Here is a 16,212-nt window from a genome sequence, read left to right as displayed (position 1 = left end):
ATAAACTCTAGCGGCGCTCCGTAATGCCGTACAGAGAGCCTGGAATGAAATCCCTGAAGAGGACATCGATCTCATTGAATCGATGACTAGACGTGTCCAGGAGCGATTGAGACAACGCGGAGGGCTGGCGTGCGTTTCAGCGTTTTTCGAATTTTGACCATCGAATTTGTTTTAATTAATTTTAATTCGTTTTATTAATTTTATTGATTAATTATTTCAACGATCTACTTGCGTTAGCGTAAAAAACGTGCGCGTCAAAAATTGCTTAAAACGATCTATTGATTTTTAGAGAATGCACCTCTTTCTACGTCACTCAGTATGCGTGCAACGCGTTTAAGTAGGGACACCAGCCTTTTCAGATATATATATATATATATATATGTTTTTTGTGTTTTGGAGGCAGTGCTGCGCCAAACCCTCGCAAAATACGAACATTTTGAGTTTAAAAATTCACAGCGACACCGCCAGTGTCCCCCTCGGACATTTTAATACATCAAACGATCGTAATTTAACTACATTCTCGCCCCTTCCTAGAACTTTCAGCGATGCCGTTTATCACCACATGAGATTTTTCCGGACAATTTTAGGTCTCTAGGTACCGGAGGCTAACCTTATTATCCCCCAAAGTGCGCCCTTTTTCCCAGTTTCATTCAAAATGAATGAGGGCGCAGGGCGTATCATGTTTTTGTGTCCGTGGGAGCCCCCTCGGCGACCGAAACTAACGAGTTTTAATTATTTTTAATGGCGTGTGCCATTAAAAAATCGCCCATAGAGAAAACATGAGGAGTTTTAAGGAAATGAGTTCTATTGCGCTATTTAAAAAGGGAGATTGGACTGGGAAATTGTGCAAAAAAGAGTGAAAGGATGGTAAGTCAGTTCAGGTGTTTGCACAGGTCATTCTCCATTGCACGTTTTTTCTGGAGTCCAGTTCTTTTGCCTTGGACTTTGGAAATTGCATGTGACTGTCAGACACAGGGCCGGACGGGGCGAATTTCAAAACGCGGCAGAGGCGAGAGGAAGGAGAGAATTTTAAACGTTGAAATTGCGTACTTGCACCGGCGAAATCAGCTGGAGACCCGTCGCTAATGGTCGACGTTCCAACGTGCCGAACAAAGACGAATACGTACGGCACTGGCCATCGATGAAAAATTGAAGCTTCAAAAGAATTATTAACTAAAAAACGCCGATTTATGAATAATTAATAAACTAAAGTGCCATGAATTAAAGTTGAAAAGGGCTCACTAAAAACATCAAATTTCCCCCGTGTAATTGCCGGAACAAATTATGTCCTCCCTTATCTTGTAATAATTCAAGTTGACCTACCCCATATCACATATTTCCCCATTTCATGAATCATTATGGTTGTCAAATTTATTATTTAAAAACTCTCGGAAATTCGGAGTTAGCAGCCCCTAAAAATAGAATTTTAGGTACAGGGGAGTATACAGGGCCGTCGAGGAGAGTCCCGATTTAAATTTTTGTAGATGCGCCGCAGCGCTTAATATGCCGTAAGTCGACATATTGTTAACAACATTTTGTTGATGTCTCGTATAACGCGATTTGTCCCTTGAGACTGAGCGATTCTCATTGCAGTTAAACACCGAGTGGGCCCAAGTAGAAGTCATTGATCTAATCAACGATGGTTCAGGCTTAGCCTTCGGCATCATTGGAGGACGAAGCACTGGGGTGGTGGTCAAGACCATCTTACCAGGTGGAGTAGCCGATAGGGTAAGTCATCGAGCGAAGCTCTAAATTTTAAATGAAATTTGGAGCCTCGATTTGCAAGTTAATTAATCATTATTTAGAGCTGTCTCGCAGATAATGGCGGCTTTTTATATTTCTTGGCAATAAATCAATGTCATTGGTTATCTCCTCTTTGTTGCCATCAGTTACAAACTACAATTTCAGACGAGAGGATCAATATCTCATCAATTCAGTGCCTTTACTCCTGGGCCGCCACTGCTTATTTAGTCCACAATATGCAGGACACCGGCGGCGCTCCTCAATGCCCCGGGACTCAGCAATTCTCCAAAATTATATCAGCTCCACTCGCCATTTGGTCACGATTATGACCTCAGAGCGGCGCCGCAGGCCGGACTTGTAAATGTCTTCCTTGCAGTGTCGCAAATCCGACGTGCCATCGTTGACATCTCTTAAACGGTGAGAGTTGCAGAGTCGGTTGGATTACAAAAAATGTGACAAGTTTAATGCTCTTATAGGGACCGAAAGCAGTGTTGCCAAATGATTTTTCCTTTCCAGGTTATTATGGAAAACTAAAATTTGGCCAAGTACGTTTTCCATGAAAATGGGCCCCCCTAAAGGTTTTTCGGTAAAATTTTCGCTGCAGAAAATTTATAATTTTCTTATGTGCGCAAACCGGCAAGTTTCAAATGTTGCTCCGTTTTTGAGATAATGACGACAACTCGAGTGTTTTAAGCGGGGACCGGCACGTCTTGTGGCAGATTATTAGAAGTTCAGAGTGGCCCCTTTACGATGGTCCATCGCAGGATACAACTTTTGCATCTTTCAGTTGAAAGAGAGGTGTCCCCGTTTTTTTCCTCAATGAGCTAGGCCGGCCCTGGAGCTCTAAATAAAACATGTAATTTTTATGTTGCTCAGTTATGTAAGCGAATAAATTATCAATCAAGCCCTGGGTGATCAATAATAAGTTAGTTACAACAGACTTAATTCAGAACATTTCCAAACTCGGAAGTCTAATAAATTATGAAAAGCGGAAAAGTAATATCTAAGTAGATGTCGGTAATTGTTTTTATTTGTTAATTAATTCCGTTATATTGTCCAATTATGAAATATTATTGAAACCTTTAGTTTTCGGCCCATTCAGGTTAGTTCAGGTTCCCCCGAAGTAATACCTTGCGGCAGTTCCGGAGGGTACAACGGCGGAGGGAGGAGAGAGGGTTTAGCCGGTCAGCCTGCCCTGGTTTGGGACGTTAACCCGACACAAAGGGGGCAAATAAGATCGCCGAGTGGCAAGCCCCCAATGTCTACTTGCAGTTCCCCTCAACCTCTATGTAAAAAAAGAGGTTAGTTCAGGTTAGGCCAAATTTTAGCTTTTCAACGATAACTTGGAAACCGAAAAACATGTGGCAACGTTGCTTTCAGTCCTTGAAAGAGTGTTAAATTTTGAACTTTTTTACAACTCTCACCGTTTAAGCGGCAGCAGTGACAGCGCGCGGGATTCGGGACACCCTGTATATGGTAGAAAAAGCAAAAGTACACGCAAAACCGCTAAATCTCCCCGTTTCTATCTCGCCTTTTCAGGGACACTTCGTGTTTTTCAATTAATTAAATTCGCTCTTTATGTGCCAAGCAGGAAGTTAAATCTTTTATTTAAAATTTAACGAGGAAGCCTGCTTATTGCGTGCCCTTTTCCGAATAAAACACGGGAAACAAGGTGCCACAATGACCCTTGGATCGTTTGTAATCGACGTGCATGGACCCCTGGAAAAGTGGAACTAATAAATTGACCCGCTTTCACTCCATAAAGCCTCTATTGTTTGGACACGGAGCCCATGTTTTGCGTCCTTTGTTTCAGTTCGTTTTCCAATAAAAAGTGCGCAAAAATCCCTGGAATTTATCTGCTGGAGAACTTTTCAAATCCAGATTGGCTACATCATTGAAATCCAATTTCGGGACGGTCCTAATACGTGAATAAATAAAATTTTTAATGGGGCTATTCAACATCCACGTTGTGAGGCCGATCAGAGGCGTTTGCCGTAACTTTTACTCTCTCAATAAAACTGGTTTATACGTGCGAATTAAAACGACGGAAAACTTAATGCGGTAATCGCGGAAAATGTCGTCGGGACGCTCGTCCAAATAATCGGGCACCTGTTCGTGGATTTGTGAGCGTTTGATCGGGTGTCGGAGGTTGTTCGAATTAATTTGGGGCCCGAATCGCCACGATCAGAGACGCCGCGGCCTTAAGTAGACGCACACACAGAATTTTTCGATTAAATCGTGCTTACGTTAATCGAATCTGTTTCCTGCACTTGTACGTTGCTAATCGCAAAACGCGCTGTGAGAAACAACAAACAAATGTTGACAAAGTTTCTTTATTGTTAACAAAAAAATAACTCTTTGGAATTCACCCGGTCAGAAGTAGACGGATGTTACATACCTTCTTATCCTTAAACCGAGCACCCTATGTTACGCCTATGGATCTATTTCCCCCTTACATTGTTCCCATTTGATTCCTCATGAAAATCTAATGGTGATGTTGCAGCGCAATTAGAGCACTGGTTTATTTAAGGAAGGTCATCCCCTTGTCTGATACGGCAAAATCATCAAAATACGGGGTGTCCCACGAATATGGGCCACTATCCGTATCTTCGAAACTATGACTGGGAAAAAGTTGAAATTTGGACGTCATACTAAAGAGGAGGTGATGTATTGGTGAAAAATATTTTCATGAAAATACCACTTTCGGTTGTACCGGAAATTAATGCCGACTCGCTTATTTTAAATGGAACGCCCTATACATTATAACGAATTTCGATTCCGTGGAACGTTACGAACATTTTTCGTGCGCAGTATTCCATACCTAGTTTTTGCGGTTTTCGAGATATTTAAAATTTTCCAAAAAAAATTTGAGTGCCAGCCATGAATGTATTTTCCAACAATTCGAAAATGGCTAAGTATTTTGCAATGAAGTTCTGCGCTATTGCACAAAATGCTTTACGGTCCTTGGATCAGTGAGTTAAATCAAGTTTTTTTCACACAGGGCATTCAAAAAGAGAGTCCAAAATTACGATTCAAGAATTGGAAAAAAACTCAATTTTTTTAAATACGAACCCCGTATTTTTTCAACGAATACATATTTAGCACCAAAAATAGGTACTACCTTCAATTCAACTCTCCATATCTAAATCTAACCGTTTCCTTTTTATAAAAAAAAAAAACTTTTCAACGACCAGTACTTAACAACTTATTTTAAGTAACGTCTAGAGTTACTAGATGGCGCTGCTCTCCAGAATTTGAGTATGGCGGCACTCGTAAATGATTCAAACGAGTATCATCTCAATACGTTTATTATTTATGGCGGATGTAACAAAGTGTCAACCAGAACATGTCGTAGATTTGTTATTCGTTATCTAGAAAGGCTGAAGCCATCACGAAAGCTTCTCAAACGCATAAGAAATCATTTTCAAACGAGCGGATCTGCCAAAGCGTCCTACAAAAGAATAGAAGCCTGTTGTTGACGATTGTTGCGCCACCTAGTAACGGTCAAAATCGGCACTTTTCCTCGTCTAAGAAATCGTTCGACCAAGTTTCAGGGATGTTCGGGGTCGTTGTCGTGTTGAAAATGGAACCTTAAGGGTAAACTGTCTTCAACCTAAGGTAACAGGACGTTCTGAACTATATATCCCTGTGCACAAATCGGTCCACGAAACCATTTATTCTACGTAACGGGCCGATACCAAAGCCGCTGAAACATCCCCATACGTTACCGATCCTCCTCCGTGCTTAAACGTGGGTCTGATGTATTTAGGGCTTAATCGCTGACCAGTGGGGCGTATTGAATGCCATCGGAATTAAACAAATCGGACTTGGATTCATCGCTCCAGCAAACTCGTTCCCAATCCCGTTTGAGTCGACGAGTATGCTGTCAGGCAAATTCCATTGGGGCCTTCCGATTTTTCTTTTTGAAAAGTTGTTTTTTTGCGTGGAAACATTTCCTCTTGGACTAATCTTCGTTCTACAGACCGTGAAGGCGCAGAAATTCCGACAACTTCCAGCTCAGATCGAGTTTTCTCAGAAGACCTGAATGGATTTTTCGAACTAATAGTTTTTATCTTCCGCGCATCTCTTTTGTTTAGCGTCTCCGATGGTTTAGTTTTTAGCTTCGGGTAAATTGGTCCAGTTTTTAGTTTCGGGTAAATTGATCCGGTTCTTAGATATCTGTTTATCATAGCCCAAGCAGTGCCCTTTTCAACATCGAACCTGCGGGCATTTGGCGTCTGCATTCGCCCTCATTAAAACCTTCAACGATTCGCTCTTTTAACTCGGAGGATGCTTTTGAACCACGAGGCATGTTGCGGACTATAAACCAAATGCAAATTGCGCCAATGTTTTTCCGATATCTTGAGAATTTAAGGCAAATTCGACCGATTTTACCACGTCCACCTACTTTTGACCGGGTCAGTTCCAAAAATTGATTTTTTTATTGACAATAAAGTAACTTTATCGACATTTGTTTATTATTTCTCGTAACGTTTTTAGCGATAAGTAGCATACACGCATAGGAAACAGATCGATTAACATATGCACGATTTACCTGAAATACCCCGTTTGTCTCTCTCCTTTGGGGCGCTACTGCACAAATAGAGAATAAACGATACGATTGAGAAAGGTTCGAATTTTTTCAGGTGAAGTTTTTCCCCTGAATCATCGATTGGCGGGGCCTCGAGTGAGACCTTGGATTCGTCTTGAGATACTTACAAAATCGCATGAACATCAATCAAAGTGACTGCATATCTCGGAAACTAAAAGACACGCGGTGGCAATGCGGTTTTCACAGATTTATAGAGCCCATCAAGATCATTCGGAGTTATTGATAGTTCTCGAGATATCGGCGTTCAACCTTTGGCAAATGGCGAAAAGCAGGTGCAGTGAAAGTCGAATACACCGACGGCGAGGGGACCGAGTGAAGAGGGTCGTTATATCCCGTCGTCGCCACGTCAAGACTTGTTTTTCTCACGATTAGAGAAACGCGAAAAAACACGTAAATTTCAGTAAAAAATTAAAAGCTATAAAAGATAAATAATAAAATGTGAATAATTTGATGTAACTTCCAAATTATTCACGTATGCATGGCAAAAACCCATTATATATTCAAATATTCCACAATTTTTGTTTGCTTTTTTGAAATAAATCAATTCAATTTTTTCCCCTATGGAGTTGATTTCGTTCACAAGCCCTTTGCCGCTGGAACAACCATACGGGGTGGTCCTCCGGCAAGGCCCTCGGTCGACTGCGGGAAAACCATAATTGGAAAAAAACTGAAAATGGGGAGATACACTCAAGCCGTTGGGAGACACGCGTTAAAAATATTTTCAAGATGGCGGCACTTCCGGTTGTACCGGAAGTAGACGTCGACTCGCTTATTTTAAACGGAACGCCCCGTATTCCATTACATTTTTGGACTCTACGATGAATCCTGAACACCTTTCATACGAAACGTTTTACTCTTATTCTTAACCGTTCCGGAGATACTTACACTTAAAGATGAAATTTGACAGTTGCGGTCATTGATTCGTTTGGCGATATTTTGAAAAGGGAAAGTCATATCGCTGCAATTTTTTGCGAAATTGCTAATGAAGCAACAACTCAGTGCGGCCTTAAGGCTATAGGGCAATCGATGGCGACTTGAAATCTTCACCGGCTTCACCACTTTCATCTTGGATTTCTCGGATCGTGAGCACTTCGTGTGCAATTTGCTACGCGGATTGAGCACCGTTTGGTCCCAGGCGAAGGTCCGCACTCACAAAATCGCTCCACAATTGCTGTAACGATGTAAGATTTTTTTATCACAGGCAAAGGCGCATCATTTTCTTTTTCGAAATCATTATTTATCATTCTTGACACTTCAGCGAAAGGAAGATCCTCCTCCTCCTCCTCAGAGTCGTCAGCTACTGGTGCTCGTTGCAAACCTGCATGTCTAAGACAATTCGTGATTGTTTGGGGTGATGCCCCGTTTCATGCTTCAGGAATAATTAATATTGCATTCAAAAGACTAATAGCACGCTCTTTGTTTTGCTGATTGTTTTCAATAATATTCATTAGCTGGAGCTATCTAAAATGAACTTTCATTAATCTTATGATACCTTGATCAATTGGTTGCAGAACTGGTGCGATATTTGGTGGGAGATAGCGGCCGTTGTTGATATTCTCTAAGTCTGACATTTTCGGGTGCGCTGGACAATCGTCTAATAAAAGCAACAATTTTTTATTGTTTATTAATTTTTTGAATTTAGCGTCTCAGTCTTGAAAAAATTTAATAAAAAAGTCTGATGTCATCCAGATTTTTTTTAATTAAACGTTAGGGACCAGGTAACGACTTAATATTCTTGAAAAGGCGAGGATTTTTCGCTAACAATCAACGTACATTTTTCGCATCCTGCCATATTGGTAACAACAAAAAAGCGTGACTAATTCCCTGGACATTTGTCCACCTCAGTGGTTGTCTCCCCTAAATTTCACTGTTTTGTGAGGAGTTATTTTGTAGAAAAGTCCTTTTTCATTTGCGTTAAACGTCTCGTAATTCTGGTAATTCTTTCGAATTTATGGCCCCACAGTTTTGAGACAGTTTCGTGTCATTCAACTAGCATACTAGCAGCTTCGTCACTCATTTTTCCATATACCATGTTGTCTTTGCCGGCATCGTTTAATGTAGCTTTCTAAGCATTTATATACCCCGGGCCTTCTTCATTATTTTGGCAAATTGCCCCCCCCCTTGGCCTGTAGTATTGGGCCACCGAGTCCTGATTTATTATTTTTTTTAATTTATTTTTTCTTTTTCCTTTTTAAACTACTTAAATAATGCTCGATCAATATCCCCACGATTGGAAAACTTAAGATTTTTCTCAGACAACAAATTTTCATTAACTGAATTATTGATATTTTCTGGGTCCTTCCTTCCAAATTGCAAAAACACTCGAATTCGATAGGTGCGCCTCATTTGCCGTGGTATTGCTGCTTTCACCTGCTTCAAGATTGGAAAACTTTTCTTTTTCTTGAAGTAATTTTTTAGAACACAAACCAAATTGTAATTCCGCAAACAAGCTCAATACATACAATGAACAAAGTCTCTAATTTACTATAGAGTCCTCGTTCATAATTCAGGAATTTTCCCGATAATTCCTATTCTCTCTACACTCTCCTGTAAAAAATTAATCTCTCCGAGCTATTTAACGACACAAAACATGAATGGAAATATGGACACATTAAAAATTCAGATTCTATGGCTTAAATCGACAAACTCCTTTGCCGCAGTTTTAGTTGTTTGTTGTGGGTAAATGGCTCAAAGAAATTGATTTTTCGTGCATTTATAACAATTTCAATGTAAAGTCGACATTGCCGGCATTCAACTGGAAATTCCGTGAAGAGACCGGAACTTGCAAAAAAGCGTTGTTTTAGCAGCTTTACATGGAAATCGTAGAAAAACCACGACCATACATGGGCGTGTTAAATATTCATATTAAAAAGGATTTTCTGGGATTTGTCTGTAACGCCGCTAAAGGCACTGCTTTTTAAAAAATCTCGGGCACCCTTTGAACGACTTTTCAAAGAATGCCGGCAGTGTCGACTTTATACTACAATTACCATACCATATCCCGTAACGTTGTTATACCCGTCTAGCAAACCAGCAAATATGTCTTTTTTGCGGACGTTAAAAGCGACTTTTTTGCAATGGGGCAAAAGCAAATTGAACCAAACGTTCGAATTTCCGTCGCTAGATGCCACTTGTAATAACCGACGTCGTTATTCGCGATTTTCACTGAATATTACGTTTTCGGAATTTAACTCGCATTCGCCAAATGATCAAGATATCTTCCTGATGGATTTGTAAAGGGTGTCTCGAACTCGGACGTCCCTATACTTATTTTGTGGAAACGAAGGGCGATATGAAAATTTTAACCGTGAGCCTCCAGCGGAACCTCCATTTCCACCCGTGGAAGTTCATTTCTAAAACGTCGGAATTGCGATTTATGACGTCATCACTTATTTTTTTTTCCGGAAAGGCTCGAATCCCGGCAAAATTGTATTGACCCGATTTCCCGCGCAACGTTTTGTAAAGAAGTTTTTCCTTACGTGTTATCGTTTGAAGTTTGTAAGCAAACACGTTTACGGATTGTCGAAAAAATACGTCCAGAAATACGAAACTAGACTTGATTTATTCTCATATCCAGGTTGTCAGATCCAGGTTTCCACGGTTTAAAATTGTCATAGAACGTGTTAGAACATATTTTGAACGAGAAAAGGGGTTAAAAACGTACCCTCGCGCGGGGAAAAGGTGGGCATGCTAATAATTTATGGAGAAGCAATTAAAAATTCTATAAGAGCAGTCAGTTTACACCGAGAAAGATATCCAGAACGTCAAGTTCCAGATAGGGAAATGTTTGCGCGGCTGGAGGGGATTTTCAGGGAAAATGAAAACGCATTTTTTAAAGAAAAATACAACGACGAGATCGAAACAAACATAGTGCAGCTGGAGCAGTACTTTAACCAAAATTCGCGCAATTCAATACAACAAGCAAGTGTGGAATTGCGGATTGGTAAGTCGGGTATTCGAAGAAGTCTGAAAGCGGACAAATATCACGATTCTAGAGTTCATAATATGGAAAATTTGTCAGAATTTCACTTGGCGAACCGAGTTATTTTCCCCTAATAGTGGTGAATGAACAAGGACTTTCTCGCAACTTATTCTCTCACATTCTGTGGACGGATGAAATTCGTCTTGTTAGCAGAGACTTATCATGTAAGCGCAATGAGAATTTTTGGGCCACTGAGAATTCACACTTTGTTAATCAACGTCAATCAGAACCAAGTTCATTTTGGACCGAATGTGTGGAGTGGTACCATTGGCAAACATCAAATCGGGCCTTATTTTCACGAAGGCCTATTAGATAGTGGACGTTATTTGAGTTTCCTTCAGGAACAACTTCCAGTACCATCTGAAAATATTTCTCTACATTTAAAGAGCCTCTTTTGGTTTCGGTACGACGGTGCTCCACCTCGCAAAACTCGCATCTTGCAGTAATACCTAAATAACACGTTCGGACAAAACTGAATTGGCATTAACGGGCCTGTGCGGCGGCCAGGAAAATCCCCCAGTTTAACTCTCTTGGACTTTTTCTTGCGGAAATTTCTCAGAAATAAAGCTTATGAAAGCCCTTCGAGGAATTTGGACCACTTAAAGGGGAAAATAACAACCACTTGCAATCAGTTGACGCAGGAAATATCACGAAAAGCTACTGAGACGGAAATTGGGCGAAGGGCTCAAATCCGCCCCGCGGGAGGGGGAAGTCATATCAAAAATATGTTAAATTATATATGGTATTTGTTTTGCTTTATTTATCATCTAGTTTTGTGAAAATTTATTAACGATTGCTTGCTTAGTACTTGTTGTACAATTAAATAATTTTACTATCCTTCCTTAGCTGTTTTTCTTATGACTTTCAAACGATAACGCATAAGAAAAAAACAATTTGATAAAAGTCGATGGAGGGCAGTTAGAAGACATGATTTATAAATATTTTGTAGTTATCTTATTTAATAATAAACTCCATAGAATCGGTATATTATATGTTAGTTAATTTTTTTTATCAATTGTATATAAGCAAAGAAAAGGAATTTTTTACTTCGATTAGAAAGTATTTGTTTGACTTTTAAAGTGCGTAGTCTCATATGGAGAGTGCTGTTCAAATAAGTCGCCCTCGCTCCGGCGACCTTCTGGTGGAGCTTCAACACTCAGCCGTGTAGGTTACTGGCTTGATCCTTCAGGCCGCTTCAACTCATTAATTTAAATGTGAAACGACCTTTTTCCGCAAAATAGCGCTCTTTCGGTACCCTTCATCGGTATTGATTTTCCAGGACGGGCGATTACAAAGCGGCGACCACATCCTTCAGATCGGCGAGGTGAACCTGCGCGGACTCGGTTCCGAGCAAGTGGCTTCAGTCCTGCGCCAGTGCGGAGTTCACGTGCGAATGGTGGTCGCCAGACCCGTAGACTCTACCACTGCCGACATCCAGGTAAATACTCCACTTCGGTTTTCCACTCGGCCGCCATGTGAAAAGTCTTTATGCGGAAGTAGTTACGTGAGGGTTCACTAAAAATTTGTCTATAAAATAAACGAGTGTCCGAAGACGGAAGCGCATGCGTCTTGTTACCACTGCCGACATCCAGGTAACTGCTTAATTCTCAATGCATTTTTATCTCGATTCTCAGTGCAGCCAACGCATAAAAGATGCAAACGAGAGCGAAAAACAAATCGTGCCGGCAAACGGTTGCCTTTATGCGAGAGTAATTGCGGGAGGGTTCGTTAAACCTTTGTCGATAAAATAAGCGAATCGCCGGCGGTTGGAGCATCCGTTTGCGTGGGAAATAGAGCGATTTGATAGCCAGAGTCTGGCGCGAATAGAGTTATCGGACCGCACATAACTTAGTTGGTTATGAGAGACGCGGGTTTATGAGTATATTTACTTAGCTTGATGGGGGTAATTCCATGTCAGGTTCTGTTGGAAAACAGTGAAAATGTCGTAATCATAAAACGGATTCTAACGTTCCGCCATCGACGTCAAAAGCTGCATATAAACGAGTATGTTTAATCAATTTTTGCAATATTTCAGGTGAAATGGTCATTGTTATTTGGTTTTAGTAGACTCCTGTGTCTCTTTCTGTAGGCTTTGGGCAGTCACGCGCCTATAGTACCAACGAAAATCCTCGGAGATCCGATTGAGCTCGAGAAGCACCTGCTCGATAATGGGTTTCCAGGAACCTGTGCCTCCATGCCGCCTATGCCGTACATGCCTCTCATCTTCGGAAGCCCAAATGTAAGTCGGAAAGCATCCGTTCACGCCTATAATGTAACATTACAAAATACCTCAGCTCTATCGAGGCTAATTCGTGACGAAATTAGATCGACGTAGGATCTCTAGATGGCGCCACTTAAACTGTCTCTGGTGGCATTTCTCAGCGATGTTTTTTTGCATTCTATCGGTTTACTAACCGCTTTGGCCTAATTTAGAGCAAAACTGAATCAGTGACGTAAGGTGCAACCCAAGGGGCCTTATTTCGCAATTAAAATTTCAGTTGTCTGCCGTAAATATTCGTTAATTGACGAAATTGATTGTAAAAACGAAAAATTGGTGCAGTGGGCCGTGCCCGCGTCAGGCATTTTTGTTTGCGTCACTAGGCGGACAGTGGCGACGTTTCTTGAATTTCAATCGAGTTTTAGTGATTTTCCGAAAATGGAAAAGCCATCTGTTTACTGTTGTACATTAAAAGTCTCTGCACTTGCGAAAATCGCTCGCAATCGTTGGAAACGGATTTATCGTGCCGCGCGAAAAATTACATAGAGTTGGTTCAGCAATTTCTAACGGGATTTTCCTTTACACGTTTTAATTGTTCGTCCTTGTCGGCGTTTTGCTTCGTCTTTGTCCCTTTTATCCGTTATTAAGTTGCTTACATTTTCAGTTTTAACGTGTGATCAATTAGGGTGACTAATTCAAGGTGTTTCGAATTGATTTTCGAAGAGTACAAACACGTGTCGCTTTTCGCCATTACTCAGAAACGACCGGGAGTGAGACGGAGTGATATTTCCGCGAACTCTTGAGTTGCAAAGCGAACGCGTCCAAAAATTCATTTCGAAAGTGTCTGCGGAAATCCAATATGGCCGCTGGGAAGCGAAAAAAGACAAACAAGCACGGCGCTTAATATCGTTTTTATGCTCAAACGACTACAGACACAGGAGAATAATCCCCATTCAGTAATCACTAACTTGGCACCGTTACTATTCAAAATGATCCTTTCGAGTTTATCGCTATTAGTTAAAGTAGACATTTATCGTTTAAGGATAAGGTCGTTCACACCCAATCAAACATCGTAATTATTATTCATCATTTCTGTTTGATTTCACGATGGCCGCAAAGACAATAAATTATCCATGATTTATAAGCTCAGGTTAATATTGCATTCTGAAGATACAACGGGAGCGTAATAGCTACTACTTACGCGCGCGCCTAAATTACGAAACGGGCCCATTCATATCTAATGCACGTAAATTGTATTAGGTGGGCCCCCTTTGGAGCTCGGTTATTAATATTACCTCGGATTCCTGCCGTTACAGTGATGTTCGTTTGCAGTTCGATTGGAAACTGATGGGCTTGTTATGAGCAGATTTAGAAGAAGAGTATTTTAATCAGAATAACTGTCCGCTTTGTTCTGTTTTTCAGTGTCAGTAGTCTTATTTTTCTCTCTTTTTTTTAGAGCAATCAATAGGCCAGCTATCATCCTATTTAATAAGGCCAGAACGTCAATATCTCACACCATCAGCAGCGGCGGAAAATTTCTCTTTTAATGTACAAAGTAGCTGATCAATCGTTTATGATGTATTTCAACAAATTGTTTATAGTCATTATCCGCGTGCTTCGTTTCCGATCTTAGAGCGGTCAAAATTGAATTTTCGGCCACTCACATTTTTCCCTAATAACTTGAAATTCTCGCCAGCTACGCCTCTGGTTTTCGAGCAAAGAAGGTGCCAATTTACATTGAGCAACGTTAGACCCTTGATTCTACGATGCTGGAACATTTTCCTTTAACATACGATATGCGTATGCGAATTAGTCATATATGCATTTGCCCGATGTGGCCACCTGTAGAACGAACAGAAAATTGAACAGTTTCGGATTTGTTCTTCTTTAGCGCTCGCGTTGTTCCGTCAACATTTAAAAAGTCTCAAATGCAGGCGTTAATGCACCCATAAAGCCGAAGCAAAGTTCCAGTTCAATATTACTCTAGTGGTGGTTGAAGCGACCTCGAAAAGCCCCAAATCAAACTCAACAAACTCGTTCCGTAGCGCTTAAACTGCGGCGCTTAATTAAACACTATCTATTTATTTAAACTGGAAGTTTCCTGAAGTTTGGTGCGCCAGAATCGACCTCCGTTCTGTTTATTAACATTTCGAGATTAAATCGATGTGTACTCCGCACGACACTGAAGGAAAAAGAATCTATTTCCCCTGATTTCCTCGAGATAAAGGCTTAAGAAGTAGGGTTCGAGCCAAATCCCTATCCAATCCCAAAACGAATCAGTCGAAATTCGAAAGGCGAATATCTGGAATTGTCAGTGTTTCAATGGCAGAAGAGATTAGGCTTTAATAGGATAAGCCATTCGGATAGCACAGAAATTCAATAACTTTCAGCCAATATCAGACATCGTGGACGTCGTTAGGAACCCTCTACCTATCGGCAAGATTCCGATACCCAAAATATGTCCGCCGCCGCCGCCCCTCACGCCGCCCACCCCCGAGAACGACCAAAGTCTGCCGGAAACCGAAACTTTTTCGATCGAACTGAAAAAGGACGATCTGGGCTTGGGGATTACTGTGGCCGGGTACGTTTGCGAAAAAGGTAAATTTGTCCTCAAACATCTAATATTAGATTAGTTAAAGTGTTCTTTTCCTGGCAGAGGAGATTTCGGGGATATTTGTGAAGAGCATCAGTAAAGGGAGCGCGGCCGATTCCACTAGAATTATCAAAGTCAACGATCGGATCATAGAGGTAAGCTTCGGTGGGAATATTTTGTTCGTTATGGGGCGTCAGCCCCATTTTTGCGTTGGGAGATTCTTTCAATTTCAAGTTAAAAAAAAAATCCCTTAGTGAACTTTTTTTAACTATTCAATTTACCGAGCGATTTTCTGCTCAACTTCTCAACATTCGTATGAACTTTCCTGGGCGGTTGTAAATCTTCGTCAAAAAGTTCAGGATTCGAAAATATTTCATGTCAATGCCTGAGTTTTATCTTCACCGGCCGACTGGCTGACTGCCAGGTTAACAAACACTTACTGTCTCCCCTTTAATGCACATTCATCCAGTCACTGATGTACTTTAATGCTTTAAATGCCAATTGAGGAACAATATTTTCAATTCAATCATTTTGTCAGCTATGAATTCTACCTCTGAAAACGCGTTCATCGTTCGTTTTATGTTTTTTTTTATTATCATTATTAACGATAATTGTACACGTTGCTGGACGCCTGTGAGCGACTCTCTGCCTACACCATGCGTGACGCTACTTTTACACAAAGGGCATGCGCCAGGAACGTAGCAGTTTGACAAGATGCTGTCCCGTAGTTGTCATTTTCGCCCGTTAGCTAAGCTAGAGGATTGTTGTTAGCATCTTAAGCCTTCTTAAAATTATCACATAGGTGAATGGGACGTCGGTGATAGGCTACACCAACCACCAAGCCGTTGAATTCCTAAAAAACGCTGGCCCCAGCGTGCGAATTAAGTTCGAGAGATACCTCAGAGGACCGAAATATGAACAGCTGCAACAAGCAATCAAGGCGAACGAACTGCGCCCACCTTCGCCGCCATCCCCCACCGTTTCCTCGCTACCAAAAATACCCTTCAGTTTGGTGGTAGGTCTTCCTCAGTTTGGAAAATAACGCACTTTTACAATCGCTTTCA

General features: G+C 41.0%; 1 protein-coding gene across 13 annotated transcripts in view; it reads left to right on the top strand.

Moving 5' to 3' along the window:
• Positions 1-16,212, top strand: part of LOC136340737 (multiple PDZ domain protein-like) — a 59,298-nt gene that overhangs the window by 7,982 nt on the left and 35,104 nt on the right. For 12 of the 13 annotated variants that reach the window (XR_010732368.1, XR_010732367.1, XM_066285114.1 and 9 more), the window contains exons 3-8: positions 1,594-1,728; positions 11,617-11,775; positions 12,427-12,576; positions 14,946-15,153; positions 15,212-15,303; positions 15,951-16,163. Coding sequence is in view for 11 of the 13 variants with exons in the window: in XM_066285114.1 (XP_066141211.1) it covers positions 1,594-1,728; positions 11,617-11,775; positions 12,427-12,576; positions 14,946-15,153; positions 15,212-15,303; positions 15,951-16,163 (957 nt within the window). In the remaining 2 variants the exon portion in view is untranslated. Of the gene's footprint in view, positions 1-1,593; positions 1,729-11,616; positions 11,776-11,916; positions 11,930-12,426; positions 12,577-14,945; positions 15,154-15,211; positions 15,304-15,950; positions 16,164-16,212 lie in introns of those variants that run through there. The other variant, XM_066285095.1, reaches the window with a different exon arrangement.

The sequence above is a fragment of the Euwallacea fornicatus genome, chromosome 1 (assembly GCF_040115645.1).
Source record: "Euwallacea fornicatus isolate EFF26 chromosome 1, ASM4011564v1, whole genome shotgun sequence".
Taxonomy (NCBI): Eukaryota; Metazoa; Arthropoda; class Insecta; order Coleoptera; family Curculionidae; genus Euwallacea; species Euwallacea fornicatus.
Note: the sequence above shows the minus strand (reverse complement) of the source record. Positions and strands in the feature narration are given on the sequence as shown.